Below are 21,428 nucleotides of genomic sequence, written 5' to 3'. Positions count from 1 at the left end.
TAGTGACCACCACCTCCGGTTTCGAAAAGTATTAGTAGTGTTGTTTCTTGTTCTGGTGTATAAAAAAAAAAATCTAAGTATTGCTGTATAGTTCCACCAGTCTCTTTAAGATTTCTTTAAATATGCAATTAACCTTTAAAATTTGGGTTATATAGGACCTTAGTCCTACATGCTCACTAAACAAAGATAAGAAAGACAACTCCACAATAACTCAGGTGAACTTCTCCCTGACCACCATCACCTCTAAACATAACCACTGTTCACATGTAATGTATTTTTCCCTTATGACCTTGTATAAAGCCAGGTGTAGCGGGATCCTCGGGCAGAGTCGTGACACTGAGGCTTTTCTTTCCGGGAAGCAACTTTGTTCTTGCCGGCACTGCTCAGTTGGGTCCGTACCCGAAGAACTGAGCCCCCAGTGCCTCGTGGTGTAGTTTTTTAAATCTATTTTTTACTTCTTTGTCTCCCATGTATGGTAAGACACAAACACGTAGTCTGAACTAGGGGTCTCCTGTTACAAGGTCGTGACGGATGTTGTCACGTACGTGTGGTACGCGTATAGCCCGGTTGCCTTGAGGTTTTGGTTTTTTTTTTCTCTCCTTAGGGAGGGAACCCTGCCCCACAAGTAATTCTCATTTTGATTAGTACAGAGAAAGATATCCAAGAGAAATGACCTATCAAAGACAGATTCACAGCCGGTCCCTAAACTCTGTTATAATGTAAAGCTTTTACTTTGCCCTCCCGTTGAACTTAAATGTTTTTCAGGAAGCAGAGGAGGTATTTCAACTTTCATCTCCTTTTTACTTTCCCTCTTAGAGAGTTGATAAATAGTCCCCCAAACTGTCAATATGTTGGGAATAACCAGGGAAAGCCAGGGAAATGTCGAAGTTAATAAGTGGTTGGTCTTTGATGGGGAACTGACTGAGTTGTTTTACCTTTGGACAGATTTCACAGAGATGATGAGAGCCTTGGGATACCCTCGACATATCTCTATGGAAAATTTCCGCACACCAAATTTTGGACTTGTGTCTGAAGTGCTTCTTTGGCTGGTGAAACGGTTAGAACTTTTATTGAGGGCTAAGAATGAATACCATATTCCATAGCTACCAAGAATAGGATACCGTTGTGAAGCAAAAGGAAGAATTCAATAAATTAAAAAAAAATTTTTTTTAACATTTATTTATTTTTGAGAGAGAAAGAGAGGGAGAGAGACAGACAGAATACAAAGCAGGCTCCAGGCTCCGAGCTGTCTGCGTGGAGCCCAACGCGGGGCTCGAACCCACGAACTGTGAGATCATGACCTGAGCCGAAGTTGGACACTTAACCAACTGAGCCACCCGGGCACCCCAAGAACTCAATAAATTGTGAGTTTGACAGACTCCTTTGTAACCTGTTAAAAATCAGTGGAGTAGAGCGGCGCCTGGGTGGCTCAGTCGTTTAAGCGTCTGACTTCAGCTCAGGTCATGATCTCATGGTTCGTGGGTTGAGGCCCCACATAGGGCTCTGTGCCGAGACCTCAGAGCCTGGAACCTGCTTCCAATTCTGTGTCTACCTCTCTCTACCCCTCCCCTGCTTGTTGTCTGTCTCTCAAAAATGAATAAATGTTAAAAAAAAAAATCAGTGGAGTACCAAGAACACTGTGGTCGAAGGGAATATACCAGGCAGTGGTAAAAGAGGTTTCTTAGTCGGAAGCATGCGCCGCGCTCAGGTCCAAGCGCCTCTTCATGCTCTCACTTCCACAGGGAGTGATGGTCTCTCCACACACTCTGATGAGTACTGGAGTAGAAATTGCCAAGATTTAAATTTCATTTTGTGTGAGAAATCTACCACGATTCAGGGTTGGCAGACTTTTCTACGGGGATCGTGACTATTTCAGCTGTCACAGGCTACATAAGATCTTTGTTGCAAAGTCTTACACGTGTTCTGTTTGTGATAGATAATCCTTGAAAAGTGTAAAAACCCTTCTTAGCGTGCAGGCTGCCTAGAAAGAGACGGCTGACTTCTGACCCCTGGCGGGTCGTCAGTGGCACCTGTAACTCCGCGCTTCCCAACCCCACGTGTTAGCCCTGTGTCAAGGGCTGTCGGCTAGAGTAATAGTTCTGATTATGTTAATTACACTTTCAGGTCTGAGACAGATTTAAGTTTGTATGCTGAGCCCCAGACTTGATTTTTGGAATCCCATAAATCTGTTCTTAGGTGAGGACTCACTCCCTTGAGTGTTTAGCATTTTATGCTGCTTTTGAGGTCTCTCTTAACCTTGCCCCCTTAGCTGGGGACTCCAAGAGCTAATTGTCACAGATCCCCTCAGCTGCCTGCTTTCTCTTGTGTTAACTTTCCACTTCATTAACTTGTGTCTTTTCTTTCTGTGAAAGGTATGAACCTCACACTGACATCCCTTCAGATGTGGAGACTGAACAAGACCGAGTTTTCTTCATTAAGGCAATTGCCCAGTTCATGGTTAGTTCCCAGCTTTGTGACAGAGTGATAACACTAACCCCACTGGAGAGGAGTCCTCGTTAGGGCCGCTTGCGGGTTTCTGACCGCCTCCCGTTAGCAGGTTTCCGGTAGCCGTTTCACCAGCACAGAGTTTTGGGGTTCTGTTTTTAATTCATTGTTTGTTAAGAATTCTATTTCGTTAGTTTTGAATGGGTAATAGATGTCGTGGTTCAACATTTTTTAAAAATGTAAAACAGTAGAATGGCTTTTTATCCTGCCTGCCCATTGACCCAGTTCCATCCCCAGTCGCGTCTTCCAGAGTTTCTTTATGCATAGGTAAGCAAATACAATATACATTCTTTGCCCTTCCTTTACACACATGGTGTTTGGGATCTTGCTTTCTTTTTTTTTTAAATTTTTTTTTTCAACATTTATTTATTTTTGGGACAGAGAGAGACAGAGCATGAATGGGGGAGGGTCAGAGAGAGAGGGAGACACAGAATCGGAAACATGCTCCAGGCTCCGAGCCATCCGCCCAGAGCCCGACGCGGGGCTCGAACTCACGGACCGCGAGATCGTGACCTGGCTGAAGTCGGACGCTTAACCGACTGCGCCACCCAGGCGCCCCGGGATCTTGCTTTCTTAATGGTACATTTTGGAGAACTTTCCAAATACAAATACAGCTTCCTCATTCTTTCTTATAGCTGAGTAGTAGTGCTTTTTTGGGTATACCATGATTTATGTGGTTTATATACAGATAGGCATTTAGACGTTTGTAACTTTGGCTCTCTGGAACAGCGCTGTCGTGAATAACCTGTACATATCATTTTCTTCATGACTGCGTCTCTAGCATGAGTCCTTAGGATTGGAATTGTTGGGGCGAAGATAATGTGCATTTGTAATTTTCTTGTCCCTTACCAAATTGCTCTCCATCCAGATGGCGTCCGTTTACACACCCACTTGCAGTGCTTGAGCCGCTTGAAAGTTTGACCCTTAATACAGTCAGGTTACTGAAGAGAGATTTTCAAATTACCTACATAGGATTTGATTTAGATTTTTCGTGGAAAGGGCCTTAAACTGTTACCCTTCTTTTGTCTGAAAATAGGCCACCAAGGCACATATAAAACTCAATACCAAGAAGCTTTATCAGGCAGATGGGTATGCAGTGAAAGAACTTCTCAAGATCACCTCTGTCCTTTATAACGCTATGAAGACCAAAGGGCTGGAGGGCTCGAAGATAGGAGAAGAGGACGTCAGCAAATTCAAGTTTGATCTCGGCTCAAAGGTGAGGACCATGAAAGGCTCCTGGTGAGGGACGGAGTATTTATTTCTTAGAGTCTGAAATGGACCCTGTCAGATACTCCCGGCTCCACTTTTTCCTTATGCCTTAACTGAGAGCAGTTTTTCAGTTTTGCACTCATCGGCACTTGGATACAAACAGAAGCCGAGGTAAATTAATCCAGCTCCTTATCAAAAGCCCGCTCTATGCCAGGCACAGTTCAGGCGCAGGGGATGTGGGCATGAACATCGAGGATGGAAGCCCGCTCTTCCTGTGGCTCAGTTAGGGGCGTCAGACTAAACCACACAGCAGAAGGAATGTCAGGTCACAGGTGGCCGATGTGTGGGGAACTGTAAAGCAGGGCAGGGGCGGGGAGGGCTAGGGCAGGTGTCTTCAGTAGGGAGATGGGAGAGGTGCCATCTTCAGCAGGAGGATGGGAAGGGATTTGAAATTCTGTGTTAAGAGCATCACTCTGGCCGCTGGGGTGAGATCAGACTGAGGGGGGAGGTGAGGGTGGAGGTGGACCTGTTACAAAGCAAGAGATGACAGTGACTTTGAACCAAGCGGGTGACGTCAGGAGCTCAGCTGAGGTAGGAGGGAGCTGAGTTGCCAGGCATCAGAGTCTTGGTTCAAGCAGCAAGTCAGAAGTGGAAGTTAAGTCCTGAGTCACTTACTGTCATGGTTTGGGCAAGGGGCTAAAAGCAGAGGAAGTGTCCCCCCGGCCCCCACCCCGACGCCATTCCTTTTTCTCCCAGGAGAGGGCGCACCAGTCGAGGGTTGTGTCCTGAGGGAGCTCTGAACAAAAGGCTCCAGCACTTTTCACCCTGAGGTGGGGGAGGACCAGGAGTGGCAGAGTGGTGGGTGCTGGGTCTTTGGGGAGAGTGTCCTCGGGTTTTCTCCCCAGCTCCCTAACAGGGAAGCCTGGGAGGCACCAGAGAGGACCTCAGCCCGAGGCCGCGGATGGGAGACCTGGGAGGGGAGGCCCTGGGGCTAGGAAGGCGGATATTTTGTAGGAACTGTTGGGTCAGGGGCCCGGAGTCCTTGACTGCCACTCCCTTCAGAGCCTGCAGCGAGGAGTCTCTTCTGGTGCGCGGTGGGCGCAGCTCTCCCCGTGGGGCCCACCAGGGAAAACCTTGGCGGTCGCCCATGGTCAGGCCAGAGAAACCACACCTAGGTTTTTAACCAGGAGTGAGACGCCTCCGTGGAAAGAAGTGACCGGAAGTTAGAACCTTCTTTGAACGTAGATCTTGGGGGCTTGGATGTGAGTTGAGAGAAAACAGACAGTGCAAGGAAGATCCTACAGCCACGCTGTCCGGTAGAACTGTCTGTGATGATGGATGGGTTCTTTATCCGCACCGCACGGTACGACAGCCACTAGCCACGTGTAGCTAGCACAGCCGGGTGGGTTCTAAATTTTTTTATTTACTTCTTTATTCATTTTTTTTCTTTTCTAAATTTTATTTAATTTTAAACAATTTAACATTGAAAATGGCCATGTGTGGCAAGTCCGTGCGGTATCAGACATCCTAGCTCTAAAGTCTTTGGTCTGAGCACCGGAACCGACCGATTGCCGGTTTCCCAAACGGAGGGGAGCATGGAAGGAGCGGGCTTGGTGGGAAAGGTGGGGCGTTTGGTCTGGAACACGTTCAGTGTGAGGTGTCGGGCCTCAGGTCATAGATGGCGTTAGGGCCGGAACTCAGGAGGGAGTGTGACTAGAAAGACTTCGGGGGACCAGACTCTGATGTACTCCAGGCCCAGAAAGGGGGGAGGTGAGACTCCCGCGGAGAAAACCAGATCTTTGCTGCCGTGAGGCGGGTGCAGCTGGGGCTGGAGGAAGCAGAAGCGGGAAGAGAGTCCTCAGCTGTGAATGAAGAGGGAGCCTTGTTGCTGGTGGTCTGGGAATAAGAGGGGGTGACATGTAATTGCAAGAGAGCAAGAGGGAGCAGAGCAAGGAAACATTGGGGCTCTATGGAAAACGTCGCAGATGCAAGGAAGAGGGGGTGACCTGTGAACCCTAAGAAAGAAGCCTGTGCTCAGACCACGGGCCGTCATCTTCACGGCAGCAGCTGCCACCCTTGAGGGAGCCGGGCGCTGCTGCAGGGCTGTGGGCGCGTTACGTCACGTGGGCCTTAGCGGCCCGTCCAGAGGCGGGGGCTCGGGGGGTGGGAGCGAGGAACTCGGGGCACCAGGGTTCTGCGGTAGGACGTGTGCCTCTCCGGTTGTCCCTCCTGTGGTCACCCTGCTACCTTCGGGGTCCCCTGTTGGGACCGAGTCGGAATAGGAAGCATGTCCCTTTCACCCTCCTACACTTCCTGGTTGAGGAATACATTTGACTTGGCATTTGGATTTTCGGAGAGACCCACGTGTCCTGGGAGTGCGCCTCCGAGGGATGTAACATGTGTCCCGTGCAAAACATGTTCAGTAGTCAGGTATCCTGACGGGAGACAGGAATCGATGTTAACAAACTGGTTATTCTGAATGTCTGTTAACGTATCACCGAGGTTTCCGTTTTTGATATTTTTCCTTCCAGATTGCAGACTTGAAAGCAGCCAGGCAGCTTGCTTCTGAGATCACATCCAGAGGGGCCTCTCTGTATGACCTGCTGGGCAAGGAGGTGGAGCTGAGGGTAAGCAGTATTCGGATGCTTGAATACTTCCTCAGCGAAGCATTTTTCAGCGTTTCCTTTCCAGTTCTGCTTTTCCCGGTCCTTCTGATTTCATTAAACCATACCTGACTGGGGCTCCTGGGTGGCTCAGTCGGTTGAGTGTCCGACTTTGGCTCGGGTCATGATCTCGCGGTTCATGAGTTTGAGCCCCGCGTCAGGCTGTGTGCTGACAGCTCAGAGCCTGGAGCCTGCTTCGGATTCTGTGTCTCCCTCTCTCTCTGCCCCACCCTTGCTTGCGCTCTCTCTCTCTGTCTCTCAAAAATGAGTAAACGTTAAGTGTGTATATATACATATATATCTATACACACACACACACACACACACACATACATATATACATACATATAAATGTACCTGCTTAAATGAGATCCCGTGCTGGGAAGTAATACACAGCGTTAGCTGCCATTCTTGCTTCTAGGGCCACTGGTCTGTTTTTAATAGCTGTGGCTTCTAGTTCACAAATAGCAATTATGTAGCATGTTGCTGGAACTTTCTTCCTTGTGCCCATAGCAGACTTTGCTGATCATGGTGCTTTATCCTGGGGAACTCAGCATTCTTGTCTACCTAGTGCTCTTCTGAGCCCGTGGTTCCTAAACCTTGCTTCCCGGTAGAATCACGTGTGCGTGGATACCAGCTTCTGTTCTGATGTCATTGGTTTGGAGTATGACGTAGGCATTGGAAGTTAGAAGTCTCCGGATGATTCTGACGTGCAGCAGGTTTGGGGAGCCCATGACCTAGGCAGTCCTAACCACTCAGCTGAAGTGGATGTTATGGTTAAAATTCATTTGCAATGCTTGTTTCAGCCAGCGCCCATCAAGGAGAATGCTTCATCCACTACATGTAGGGAGCTGTTTAAGAGCGTGCTTCCTAAAACTCTTCCAGAGCTCCTGTAGTCCTTTTAAATCACCTGATGTCCACGTTGTCCCCCAAACCAGTGAGTCAGAATATCTGGGGCTAAGAGCCAGGCATCCAGCTTTTAAAGATCTCCGGGTGATTCCAACATGCGGCAGAGTTTGGGAGCCGCTGGTTGAAGAAGAAATGGATGCTGTTTAACTCTTACGTGTAAAGACGTATGTCGTTGGAAGCACACGTGCTCACATCTCACGTTTTCAAGTTCAATGCGGTTAATTCATCTCGTTCTGGTCAGGTATGTCAGCCGTGGCCTCTCACTTCCTGGTCTATGTTCTGGCATCACTGATGAAGTATGATAGTGTTTTTTCTCTTGCTTTTCATTTCTGCGCCAGGAGTGGTCTGGAAGCAGGGGACTTGGGTACCAGCTCACCGTCCCTGCTCTCCATACGGTAACCTGGTGGTGGCCGCCCAGTGAAGGGCATTTGGCAGAACACAACGGCCGCTCCCGTCTAATAGCTCATTCAGTTAACAAGGCAGCTCTAGGCTTTCTGGGTTCTTCGTATTCTATTTTTTATTTATTTTATTTTATTCACTTTTTAATTTTTAACATCTACCCTTGAGAGAATGAGAGAGACAGGGACAGCGTGAGTGGGGGAGGGGCAGAGAGAGCGGGAGACACAGGATCCGAAGCGGGCTCCAGGCTCCGAGCCATCAGCACAGAGCCCTATGCAGGGCTCGAACTCACGGACCGTGAGATCATGACCCGAGCCGAAGTCAGATAGATGCTTAACCGACCGAGCCCCTCGGGTACCTGTGTTTTCTCTTTATAGTGCAGGAGGGCACGTGTGTCTACACATGATTCTAAGAGACCTAGAGACGAGAGTTGGTCACTTGCTAATTGCCACAGAGCTGTGGCTTCATTGTGAGACTTGAATCGGGATTCCACTGGGGACTCTTTCAGCACCATCCTCTAATGAATGGAAATAATCAGTGGCCGGACTGTTGCCATGGGAGCCATGAATATGGAACTTCTCAAATTCTGTATACAGTCGTGGTCTGAGGAGGATCCCCTGTCCAATGTTTGTTTTTCATGTACTCACCGAGGACTAGTATCAGTCACGGGCAAGGCACCGTGCTCTGTGTCCTTGAATAGGTCATGGTCCCTGCCGTCTGTAGTTTTCCACAGTGGGGGAGATGAGAGGCGCTGTGGAATGAAGGAAGCCCAAGACAGTTTGGGAACGTGCTGCAGAAACCTCAGAACTGCATCCACGTTAAAATCCCAAGGCTCAGAGAAGTTCCCGGTACTGGTATGATAGGCACACATGCCTCCCGTGGTTGGTTAGTGGTTCATGCTAGGGGGCAGGACCAAGGTGATTCCTCTCGTTGGCTGCAGATGTCGGTGACAGGCAACTTAGAGGGAATTAATCACAGGAAGGATCCTAGAGGCTGGCAGGGGGTTCAGACGGCAGGTTGAGCTGCACTTGTTTGGGGTTCCCACAAATGAATATAGGTAAAGAAGCAAACTTGGGAGTAAAGATGATAGAGGTGGGCTCAGTTTTGTCTGTGGCGTCGTGGGGACGTGGGGCCTGTAACTGAGGAAGGCCCAGGGAGCTGGAGGGGCCAGGCTGGCATTAGGGTTAGAAGAACGTTTGGAGGAATTGCTAGAAGAAGGGGTTTTGCATCAGAGGTCCACAGTGTAATGGGACTTTAGAGCGCTAGTCCATAAGCTGTATCTACATCTAGGAATTGGTTGTGAGAATTCCTCTTCTGAAAAGGAACTTCATTTCATTGTTTCTCACAGGAACTGAGAACAGAAGCAATTGCCAGACCGCTAGAAATAAATGAGACTGAAAAAGTGATGAGAATTGCAATAAAAGACATTCTGGTAAGCTTGTTTGCTTTTATTTAAAGTTTTTGTGCCTGGGACTTGAAAATAATTGATTTAGTCCCTGCCTTCTTAAGACGCGGCAACCTTAGTCCTGTTGACAGAGAAGGGATATGAAAGTGGGGAAGTGAAAAATGCAGAGGACATTCTAGGATACGTAGGTTGCTTACTTTTATTATTTTCCCCCTTGTTATAAATATGAAAAATTTCTCCTTCAAAATTTGTCAGTTTTAATAATTTCATAATTCACTTAAATTCTTCAATACTTTTCATAAGTAATGCTCTCTCTTATGGACTCTTCACACTTTATTTAATCATTTAATTCATCACAGTTGGGCATTAAAATGATTTTTAGATTTTCCTTTTTTTTTTTTTTTTTTTTTGGTGTGGAAACCTAGGCACGGAGATTTTTAAATGGCGCCGTAACGAATAGAATGGCCGCCACCGTTAACTGCTCACCCGCCGTCAATTATGTGCTCATCTCACCTCAGGCATTCATTTGGAGGGTAGTAGTGAGGGAGACTCTCGACTCCGATGGCTTTGGGTTTGCATCCCACTTGGTGATCTTAGGCAAGTTGCTTAACCTCCTTGTGTTTCACTCTCCTCGTCTGTAAAACAGGGAGAAAGGCAGTGTCTGCCACACGGGGTCCTTCTGTGTGTTCGTTGTAACAGTGTGTCAGACACAGTCTGGCCCATAGTAGGTATTCCTGTGTTACCAGTGATTCATTTTATTCAGTACACACAGGCCGGGGAGGCTTATGTAAAGCAGGAGTAGCATAAAACAAGAATTTGCTGAGAGCTGTCAATTCTAAGATTGATAGGTTTTTATAATATCCTTGTCCTAAAACAGTAATACTCCCTGAACCCAGCACCAGGGTGCAGCCTCAGCAGGTAAGAAGGGCAGAGCAGCCGAGATGGGAGGTTGAGTGCATATAGACAGATGGATAAGTAGGTAACTATATAAGGTGATGAATGCCTAGGTTCTCACTCTTGGAAAAGAGAGTTAGTGGAGGAGAAAGAGAAGAAAATGAGAATGAACCCTGAAGTTGGAGCTATTGGTTAAATGCGTGGTTTTCACTGGCTAGTTAGGTAGGTAGCCAGCTCCCTGTGTGTATGTCTGTGCATGTAAGTTTATGTCATATTTATATACGTACACATGCACACCCACGTCCACATTCCTATCTTTCTTACCTCTGAGCACACTTGGCACCCACATCTAGGCTTCTAAATGCCATTCTCCACTAAAAGGAACCAGGCTCTTGAGGAGAAATGTCTGAGTCCAGAGCTGGGACAGGAAGGTACAAGATCCTTTTGGGCCAGCAAGGAAGGAAGTGCCCGAAGAATGAAAGGGGTCTGTCGGGGGGACACAGGAGCAGCTTGAGTGGGCTTCCCCTGGTTAAACTAGGGACAGTTTAAGCTTCAGAATAAATTATAGTAATGGCTTATAGAGCATTGAGTGAAATGGGAGACCATGAGTTCTCACTGATATAAAAAATATTGAAAGCTGATGAAGAGAAAGTATCTCACATAGTTTCAAAGTAGCTCCCCACAGGGGCTCCTGGCTGGTTCAGTCAGAAGAGGGAGTGATTCTTCATCTTGGGATTGTGAGTTCGAGCTCCACACTGGGTGTAGAGATTACTTAAAAAAGAAAAAAAAAAAAAGGCTCCCCACAAAAGTACTTACTAATTACAGAGGACAAAACAGTAACTTCCCATGAGAATCCTGGCAGACACCCCCTTAATCCAGTGGTCAAAGTGAACATCACAGGTAATGGAACAAATCAGAATTCTGCACCCGGAAATATGCACCGGATACGGTCATATCTGTGCTTTCCTGCTGAAGTTGCATGTTCGGAAGCTGATCAGACAAAGGCACATTGAAGGGCGTTCTGCAGGTTCCCTGGCTCGTACTCTTCACCAGCGGAAAGTACGCGGAAGTCCAGGAAAGCCCGAGGAGATGTGCTGATGGAATGCCGAGGGTGACTTTCGCCTGGTGTTAAGGACTTCATGGGGACAAGTGGGGAGACCTGAGAGGGTCTGAGGACTAGATGGTGGTAGTGCATCCGTGTCCATTTCATGAGCCAGTGATTGAGGAGGAGAGAACCCCATTCATGCAAAATACGGAGTCAAGTATTTAGCGGTGATGGGGCCTCAAGTCGGCAACCCTGTCTGACCTAGGCCAGGAGAAAATGCTTCGTGTTCTACCCCAGCTGTTGGTAAGTTGTGGTGGTTTCTCAGTTGAAAAGTTAACTGCTTGTCCGTGTTCTGGCTGGATGGAGTTAACATGGCATGAATGTGCCTTTAGCACTAAGTATGTATTAGGAGTACAGTAGCCGAATGAGGGCCCAGTTCATTTCCCGGAGAACCCTCTATGCATGCTTGCATGCTTGTATGTGTTATTTATTATTTCCTTTCTTTAATTGAAGTGTGGTTGGCACACAGTGCTACATTAGCTTCAGGTATGCGACATAGTTGGTGAACACCTTTTCAGGTGTCTGTTAAGTGTTGCAAAGTATCCATGGTATTTGATAATTCTAAAAGCAAAACCAACACAACAGCGTGGATACTTAAAAGGGGTTATTATTTATTTATAGGCCATTTATTTCAGGCTAGGGGAAATTGTATTTATCACACTGGTGTTTCTTATTTGAGGAGTGCATACCTTTAAAAAATTGTTTTGTTTTATTTTTTTTTTAATGTTTATTTATTTTTGAGAGAGAGAGACAGCACGAGTGCGGGAGGAGCAGAGAGAGAGGGAGACACAGAATCAGAAGCAGGCTCCAGGCTCTGAGCTGTCAGCACGGAGCCTGACGCGGGGCTTGAACTCACAAACCGTGAGATCATGACCTGAGCCGAAGCCGGTCGTGCAACCGACTGAGCCACCCAGGCGCCCCTAAAAAATTGTTTTTATTCTTTTTTTAAGTTTATTTATTTTTGAGAGACACTCACACAGAATGCAAGTGGGGGAGAGGCAGAGAGAGAGAGAGCGAGACACAGACTCCGAAGCAGGCTCCAGGCTCTAGGCTCTGAGCTGTCAGCACAGAGCCCGATGTGGGGCTGGAACTCATGAACTGCGAGATCATGACCTCAGCTGAAGTTGGATGCTCAACCGTTGAGCCACCCGGGGGCCCCAAGTTGTTTTTATTCTTGAAGTCAGATAAATGCACTAGGCTTAATCTGACTTTGAGTCAGAGAAATAGTTGCCATCAACTTGAGTTTTTTGTTTAGAAACTCCCCTTGTCTTCTTGTGAGTGAGTTTAGATCTCTTTTGGGATTTTTAAAGCACTTGCAGCAAACGGATAGTGATAAGATTATTTTCGTGAAAGCACCTTGGAAATGATGAGTGTACTTAGTAGAAAAAAATGAAACCATAAATAAACAATAGAGGTGGTTGCTTCCAAAGATATATAGTCTTTGACAGTCACGGAGTGTCCACGCTCCTTAGAGGGTTTCTTTGTGGACCCCACAGCGTGTCATAGACTTGCAGGTGAGCAGACACGAGGCCTTCGTGGGTGAGGACACGTGTGTGGGGTCCTGGTGGGCAGAAGCCCGCCTCAGGCGTCGGGGACGTGAGGCAGAGTTGGGACGTCAGAACTTGGGAGGCAGCCCCACGCTCCCGGACACCATTCCTGCTGCGGCCGATGGCAGCTTGGAGCCCAGGCCCGGCCCGGCCGGCTTCCCAGACCGGCGTGAGACAACAGGGAGGCCTGCGGTTTGTCCGTGATCTCTCTCTTTCCCTTCGCCTTCTTTCCCAGGCCCTGCTACCCACGCTCCGGCCCGAAGGCCAGGTCCGCTGAGGGGGCCGCTTTTGCACTGCCTTCACGCGGTAGTTTCTCTGTTTTAGTCTGTAGTCGAGGTTTACTTGCCGGGGAGAGAAGAGGTGCCTTCTGTCTCGGTCCCAGCAGGCAGGATTAGGGCTGGGACCCCCTAAGGTTTCTTTCTGTCGCCTTCTAAATAAAGCCATGCTTGCGTGTGCACACATTTTGTGAGTCAGATGTTTGTAAGCAGGGGAGTAACCTGACCGGTGTAAACAGAGGCAGACTACCAACTCAGAGCAGTAGCTGGGTGACCAGTCTAAACAAGTGAGCTGCGCAGGAGGCCTTGGGAGCCTCTCCCCTCTGCCCAGGACGCTGTTTTTTCCGTCTTCATTTGTTTCCCTGGCAAGAAACCACCTCTTCTTGTGGAAAAAGGACGGTCATTTTTTTCTGGGCCTGTGTGACGTTCCCTCTGCAACGAGTTGGTTAACTGAGTGATGGCCAGGGGCGGGTTTGCCCTGTTCGCTGACTCTGCTTTCCCGTAGCCTGTGTCGCGGTGCCTGCCGAGTCGCGAAGTCCCTCTCTGCCGAGAGTCGGGTTGGTGTTCCTTGTTGGCACCCGCCTCATTCACTTCCTGTTCACTGTAGGCACAGGTTCAGAAGACTAAAGACCTGCTCAACAACGTGGCCTCTGACGAAGCTAATTTAGAAGCCAAAATCGAGAAGAGGAAATTAGAACTGGAAAGAAATCGGAAGCGACTCCAGACTCTGCAGAGTGTCAGGTAGATACGAACACCTGAAGGATGAGTAGACTGTCGTCTTTGAAAGTTCCAGCAGAGTGAGCGAGCGGCACACGGGCAGCGGGGACGGCCTCCTGTGGGACTGTCTCGGCCTCCCGGTGTACGGGCGACGCTCACGGTAACGAGCGCTCTGTGCAGCTCGTGCTCCCCCTGCTTTCGCTGTACCCGGAGCCTCCCCTCAGGCTTCTACAGCTTCTCGGAACGCAGGGCCGAGTGAGTGAGTCCACATGGTGAATGTTGTGCGAGGCTCGTCTCCCGAGAGCTGGGCCTTGCCGTAAATGAGGGGGAAACAGAAGCACACTCCCCTTTCTCAGTGTGAGTAGATTTTAGACCTTTATCATTCTTCACCGGTAATTCGTCTTTCTCTTGGCTTTCCATCACCGAAAACCTCTTTTCCAGGGAACATGGATGAAATGGGGGCGCCAAATGCCTTCTAGGTCGTTGGAGCCTTCCAAGTGTGTTTCTCACGTTTTCTTGGAGCCTGCGGCACTCTTTCTCTTTCTCTCTCTCTCTCGTTTTGTACCCTCCTTTGCTTGCTGTGTCTCTTTGTCATTTTCTCTCCCGTGCCACTACTTTTTCTCCCTTTCCGTCGTCCCTTCATTTTTCTCTCTTTGCTTCTTCCTCCGTGTAGCTCCTGCACCCGTTTGAATGTCTTGCCGTTTTGAGATACTGGTGCCTGGGCCACAGTCTGGCTGCTGTCCTGAGACCTGAGGGAAGGCAGCGCCTGGGGTAACCCAGGGAGCACCGCAGGCTTCCTCCCAGCCATGGGCAGGACCACGTCCTTCCACCTTTGGAATGTGGCTCACCTGATATGTTTGTCTCGTTAAAAAATTCTGCCTTTCAAGCATAAATTCATTTTTGTTAAGTTTCGTACCCTTTTTTCCCCCACCTAGATTTTTAATTTTCTTAATTTTGTTTAATTTACATCCAAATTGCTTAGCATGTAGCGCAACAGTGACTTCAGGAGAAGATTCCTTGATGCCCCTTCCCCATTTAGCCCATCCCCCCTCCCACACCCCCTCCAGTAACCCTCTGTTTGTTCTCCATATTTAAGTCTCTTATATTTTGTCCCCCTCCCTGTTTTTGTATTATTTTTGCTTTCCTTCCCTTATGTTCATCTGTTTTGTATCTTAATATCCTCATATGAGTGAAGTCGTATGATATTTTTCTTTCTCTGACTAATTTCGCTTAGCGTAATACCCTCTAGTTCCATCCATGTAGTTGCAAATGGCAAGATTTTATTTTTTTTAAATTTTTTTGCTTTTATATATATATTTTTGAGAGAGACAGAGCACAAGTGAGGGAGGGGCAGAGAGAGGGGGACACAGAATCCGAAGCAGGCCCCAGGCTGTGAGCTGTCAGCACAGAGCCCGATGTGGGACTCGAATTCACAGACCACAAGATCATGACCTGAGCCAAAGTCAGACGCTCAGCCGACTGAGCCACCCAGGCACCCCAAGATTTAATTCTTTTTGATTGCTGAGTAATACTCCAGTGTGTGTGTGTGTGTGTGTATGTGTATATACATACACACCACATCGTCTTTATCCATTCATCCATCAGTGGACATTTGGGCTCTTTCCATACTTTGGCTATTGTCAACATTGCTGCCATAAACATTGGGGTGCATGTGCCCTTTCAAAACAGCACACCTGTATCCCTTGGATAAATACCTAGTAGTGCAATTGCTGGGTCATAGGGTGGTTCTATTTTTAATTTTTTGAGGAACCTCCATACTGCTTTCCAGAGTGGCTACACCAACTTGCATTCCCACCAACAATGCAAAAGAGATCTTCTTTCTCCACATCCTCGCCAACATCTGTTGTTGCCTGAGTTGTTAATGTTAATTCTGACAGGTGTGAGGTGGTATCTCACTGTGGTTTTGATTTATATTTCCCTGATGATAAGTGATGTTGAGCATTTTTTCATGTGTCAGTTGGCCATCTGGATGTCTTCTTTGGAGAAGTGTCTATTCATGTCTTTTTCCCATTTCTTCACTGGATTATTTGTTTTTTGGGTGTTGAGTTTGATAAGTTCTTTATAGATTTTGCATATAACCCTTCATCTGATATGCGTTTGCAAATATCTTCTCCCATTCTGTCGGTTGCCTTTTAGTTTTGCTGATTGTTTCCTTCACTGTGCAGAAGCTTTTTATTTTGATGAGGTCCCAGTAGTTCATTTTTGCTTTTGTTTCCCTTGCCTCTGGACACATGTTGAGTGAGAAGTTGCTACAGCCAAGGTCAAAGAGGTTTTTACCTGCTTTCTCCTCGAGGATTTTGGTGGCTTCCTGTCTTACATTTAGGTCTTTCATCCATTTTGAGGTTATTTTTGTGTATGGTGTAAGAAAGTGGTCCAGGTTCATTCTTCTGTATGTCACTGTCCAGTTTTCCCAGCACCACTTGCTGAAGAGACTGTCTGTTCCATTGGATATTCTTTCCTGCTTTGTCAAAGATTAGTTGGCCATATGTTTGTGGGTCCATTTCTGGGTTCTCTGTTCTGTTCCATTGATCTGAGTGTCTGTTTTTGTGCCAGTACCATACTGTCTTGATGATGACAGCTTTGTTATACAGTTTGAAGTCCGGGATTGTGTCCTGCTTTGGTTTTCTTTTTCAAGAAAGCTTTGGCTATTTGGGGTCTTTTCTGGTTCCATACATATTTTAGGATTTTTTGTTCTAGCTCTGTGAAGAATGCTGGTGGTATTTTGATAGGGATTGCGTTGAATATGTAGATTGCTTTTGGATACTATTGACATTTTAACAATATTTGTTCTTCCTATCCAGGAGCATGGAATCTTTTTCCTTTTTTTGTTTGTGTCTTCTTCAATTTCTTTCATAAGCTTTGGATAGTTTTCAATGTATAGATTTTTCACCTCTTTGGTTAGATTTCTCATATCCTTTTAATAGAAAAGTTTGTTTTTGCTCTAGTCCCAAAGATAATCTCTTCCTTTTTAATTTATGTTTTTGTTTTGTTTTGTTTTGTTTTTTGAGAGACAGTGTGAGCAAGTCAGGGGCAGAGAGAGAGGAGAGAACCAGAATCCAAAGCAGGTTCCACACTGCCAGCAAGGATCCTGATGCGGGGCTTGAACTCATGAGCCACGAGATCATGACCTGAGCTGAAGTCGAAAGCTTAACTGGCTGAGCTACCCAGGCACCTCTATCTGTATATTTTTAAAACAAGAGTTTCCCTTTAAGATCGAAAATAAGAGAAAAAAACATAAACTCAGCAAATCAGTCAAAACAAGCTTTTGTGTTATTGCTTTGCTTTTAGATTTTATATTGTTTAAAAACTTAGCTTTAATTTGTAGCAACCTATGTTTCCCTTTTTTAGGGGATGGAATACTTTTTGGAGCATCCAGACAGCGAAATACTGTGCTCAACTAAGATAATGTATATATTTAGGTTACTAATTTTGTGAGAAGTGTGTGACACGTGATTACTTTTTAAGTCTGTATTAAAATCTATGGCAGAGTGAGTAAGAAAAAAGATTGCAAAGCTTCATTTAAGGTAATGTACTTAAAGGTGTTTAAAAATGCATTCCTGGGGCACCTGGGTGGCTCAGTTGGTTGAGCGTCCGACTTCGGCTCAGGTCATGATCTCATGGCTCGTGAGTTTGAGCCCCGCATCAGGGTCTGTGCTGACAGCTCAGAGCCTGGACCCTGTTTCAGATTCTCTCTCCCTTTCTCTCTGCCCCTCCCCTGCTCATGCTCTGTCTGTCTGTCTGTCTCTCTCTCAAAAAGAAATAAACATTGAAAAAAATTTTTTTAAATAAATAAAAAATAAAAATGCATTTCTGCGACGCCTGAGTGGCTTAGTTGGTTAAGTGTCCGACTCTTGATTTCTGCTCAGGTCATGATCCCAGGGTTGTGGGAATGAGCCCCGTCTCAGGCTCTGCGCTGAGCATGGAGCCTGCTGGCTGCCCCTCTCCCACCTTTCTGGCTCTCTCTCACAAAACAAAGAAAAAATATATTTCTCTCTCTGTATGTATATCTATGCACAGAAAAGTCTGGAAGGATGTTTATCAAATATTCAGTGCTTGTACCTGGTGATAGGATTATGAGTAATCTTTACCTTATTCTTCATACTTTAAAGATTATTTTCAAGTTTTTACAAAGAGCTTTTGATCAACAAACAAAGCGTGTTGCTTTTGAGGGGAGGGAGGAGGAAAGGGAAATGAGCTTTAAGCAGCTTCCAGATGAAGACACTTCTCCATGAAGGCTTTCCACAGCAGACCATGGTGGGGCCTGGGGCTCAGCATACTAATCTCAACTGTCTGTTGATGAATCTTTCACTTTGTATTTCACTTGGTTGTTGTAGGCCGGCCTTTATGGATGAATATGAGAAGATCGAGGAGGAGTTGCAGAAGCAGTATGACATTTATCTGGAGAAATTTCGAAATCTGGCTTATCTGGAACAGCAGCTTGAAGACCATCATAGGATGGAGCAAGAGAGGTTTGAGGTGAGCGCTTAGCCCGCTCCTCTCTACAGACCGTTCCTTCTGGCGTGGGATTCTGTACTTGGTGACATGTGAGTTTGTAAATGTCGTCGTGGGGGAACATTCCCTGGATGTTCCTTCTCCCTGATCAAGTCTGCGGATCGCTCACGCAGCTCTTCTCTTTTGCTGGTGGTGTGGCCTGGACTCCAGGCTGGTCGGATCTCTGATGGGTTTGGTCCGTTAGGGCGGCAGACAGGGCTGCCACGTGACCTGCGCAATCGCACAAGACTTAGCTTAGGAGGGCCTGTGCTTGCTTTAATGCTGTGCCGTCACTGGTTTGGAATTCTTAATAATTTTTTATTTATTTATTTTTAATGTTTATTTATTATTGAGAGAGACAGAGCATGAGCATGGGAGGGTCAGAGAGAGGAGGAGACACAGAATTCAAATGAGGCTCCAGGCTCTGAGCTGTCAGCACGGAGCCCAACGCGGGGCTCGGACTCACAAACCGCGAGATCGTGACCTGAGCCGAAGTCGGATGCCCAACCGACTGAGCCACCCAGGCGCCCCTGAATTCTTAATAATTCTTAAGTGCATTTTAATTTGCACTGAGTTCCATGGATTAGGTGACTGGCCTTGGGTAGATTTCTAAAAATTTGCTCAGTCAGGTCACTGAAAGATTTTCAGGCCCTGCTTAATTGAAAGTAGTTTATCAGATACTGCTTTATAAAGAGGAAACGCAGTTTATTGATTATTGTGGGAAGTGTGTGTGACCCAGAGCAAGCGGTCATCCGGGTTCCTCTCATCCCATTGTTCCAGGCCATTTAGGAAAGAGTGTTTCAGGTCCCAGCACAAGCTGGCAAATACGGATTTCAGAGCAAAGGAGAAATGGACCAAGTTACTCTCGTGTTTTGAATTGCTACTATCCCTTGGGGATATTTCTGCTTAACCCCAGAATGGTCTTTTGGAATCCGTGTTCATGCTGAAAGTGGTCTGTAACCTCCGTCTCTCACGCCGTCCTTGGCAGCTTTCGGTGTAAAGGTTATGCCACCTTCTTAAAAGCTGGGTGTTTGAATGAGGTGGAGCTGTTTGGTTGTACAGGACAGCCGGCGGGGGGTGGCTGATGCTTTCCTGGGGACACCTTTATCTTGACACGGAGCCGGTTGCCACCACTGCTGTATGGCAGGGGCAGGCCACGGAGCAGCAAGGGTGCAGGACAGGCCCGTGGTGAGGACAGTGTCTGGGGAAGAGCAGAAAAGGGCCGTGAAAGTAAAGTGAGCATTCTGTGGTGTCACGCGGGGCCGCCCCCAGGTGTGGAAGTCGTGCCAAAGACGTGGCCCGGGGACGAGCATTCCTTCCTCTGCCCACACCTGCTCCGTGTGTTCATAACACCTGCGCCCTGAAGGTAGCTCATGCCTCAAACAGTGCTTGTTTCTTGATATGTAGAATGACACCAAAGTTTTAAAAGCCACTGTCCTCCCCCGTTCTCTCTTTTGACCATAATCAGGGCCACCTTTTGTCACCTAGCTGAGGTATTAGCTTTTATCCCCCTAGGAATTAGACTAGTTTTTATTTCTTTTCTCTTGTCACCCAGATCAGTTTCACCATTTAGCATCTTCTGGGGCTGGAATAGCACAGAGCAGAAAAACAATAAAATTCATGCTTTATTTTCTGAGAGCAGGAGGCCCGTACTATCCCATTCTCGATGCGTCTGCCACGTGTCGACGTCCCACACGGACACACGGGCATTTCCCTGTCTGGTTCAGTTTTTTTCAGGGCTTCGAGGGCCCGCGGTGCCACTTCAGGCGGCCTCCCCTGGCTGGGCTGCTGGCTGATCCTGGAGAGAGGGGGCCTTGGGACCACGGCCCTGGTTCTCAGGCAGCGTTCGCTGTCTCCATGTGCTTTAGATCTTTGCTGCTTTTGCGTCACAGACTCGGCCCTGCTTATCCACGTGGTAGAGAATGATAAAACAGTCCACCAAAGGGTGATCTCTTCTGAATCTTGTTCTTGCTGTTCCATAGGAAGCTGAGAACACTCTGCGTCTGATGCAGAACAAGCTGAAGGAAGAAGAAAAGCGTCTGCTCAAGACTGAAGGTAAGACCACATGGGTAGACCAGGCTGTGTCTTCTGGACCAGCGTTTTTAGCCTTGACAAATGTATGCGTGTATTTAATTTATTTTCAAAAGGCGATTTTCTCAAAACTTCTATATCAAGTACCATTTTAATTCACTCGAGCTCAAGAGACTGGTTAAAATTACACAGCATTCAAAGCACGTTTGATTTTCTTATCAACTAAAATACTGTTTTTCCCTGTTTAAATGATACAGTTTGAATTACGTATAATATGTAACTATAAAAGAAAATGTGGTCTCGGAGGTCTTTAGGTTCCTTATTTTAGGACCGATAGAAAGCAGGTGTCATTAATGCAGTGCGTGTTAGTGGGGCACTTGCTTAGAGTTAGTCCCCTCCCACACACACCCGTCCTGTGTCCCCAGTAATCCAGGATTGTGCAGTGAGGCCGTCACCTGGGGGCAAGTGGGGGCTACCCGTATGTGAGAGCTGCGTGCTGGGGAGGAGTGTTCTCCGTGACTGGTTAGCACGTTTCCTCCACGAACCTCACCGAGATGTCTGGGCGGCCTCAGCACATGGTCTTAATGCCGAATCAATGGCTTTGTCTCAGTTCCTCCTCCTCTTGCTTATTGCTCTCTTTGTTATGATGAAGTATTTTATTCTCTCATGCTTGAGGATGCCGTGTGTGGGACTTGGGACACGTTCCCTCCCTCTCTGTCTCTGGGCCTCTCTCCTTTTGTACTTGTTCTCTGCCTCTCTCTCCTAAATTTCAGGAAACTCTGGAAGGAGAATAGGGAGTGCTGGGAAATCCTTTAGAGGCAAGTTTAGGAAATTCCAGGGGCCTCTCTAGCCAGAGCAGCCCCCCTCACCTTTGTGGTTCCAGGTCAGGCCGGAGAGCCCGAGGCAGCCCTCAGTGATAAGCCTGCATGGAGTTTATCCCCTCCCAGGAGGCCCAGCACAAGTAAGAGCCCTGGTTGGTTGGCTGCACCCTGCTGTGTGCCTGGGTCAACCGTAAGACCTTTGTCATTGGTCTTTATTCTTCTGAACTCACACTTTAATTTTGTGATCCACAGGTGTGGGATCTCTTGAAGGACAAATATTCTTAGGAGCATCTGTGACTTTGCTTTTTTTGGAAAAATAATGTCCCGTTTAAACCAAATTAATGAAGGAAAGCACTTAATTAGCTTGAGGGCAAAGAAGTGAGGAAAATTAGAAGAACCGTCCTAAAGTTGTTAAGATGTTCTTTCTTTGCTTTTC

General features: G+C 47.1%; 1 protein-coding gene across 4 annotated transcripts in view; it reads left to right on the top strand.

Annotated features, from left to right (window-relative positions):
* CLUAP1 (clusterin associated protein 1) overlaps nt 1–21,428 on the top strand; it is a 35,373-nt gene that overhangs the window by 1,794 nt on the left and 12,151 nt on the right. For 2 of the 4 annotated variants that reach the window (XM_047837631.1, XM_047837632.1), the window contains exons 2-9: nt 946–1,057; nt 2,373–2,457; nt 3,542–3,721; nt 6,246–6,341; nt 9,034–9,117; nt 13,519–13,652; nt 17,984–18,125; nt 20,123–20,195. In XM_047837631.1, coding sequence (XP_047693587.1) covers nt 946–1,057; nt 2,373–2,457; nt 3,542–3,721; nt 6,246–6,341; nt 9,034–9,117; nt 13,519–13,652; nt 17,984–18,125; nt 20,123–20,195 — 906 coding nt within the window. Of the gene's footprint in view, nt 1–945; nt 1,058–2,372; nt 2,458–3,541; nt 3,722–6,245; nt 6,342–6,859; nt 7,528–9,033; nt 9,118–13,518; nt 13,653–17,983; nt 18,126–20,122; nt 20,196–21,428 lie in introns of those variants that run through there. The other 2 variants (XM_047837633.1, XM_047837634.1) reach the window with 2 other exon arrangements.

Source organism: Prionailurus viverrinus, chromosome E3 (assembly GCF_022837055.1).
Source record: "Prionailurus viverrinus isolate Anna chromosome E3, UM_Priviv_1.0, whole genome shotgun sequence".
Lineage (NCBI taxonomy): Eukaryota > Metazoa > Chordata > Mammalia > Carnivora > Felidae > Prionailurus > Prionailurus viverrinus.
Note: the sequence above shows the minus strand (reverse complement) of the source record. Positions and strands in the feature narration are given on the sequence as shown.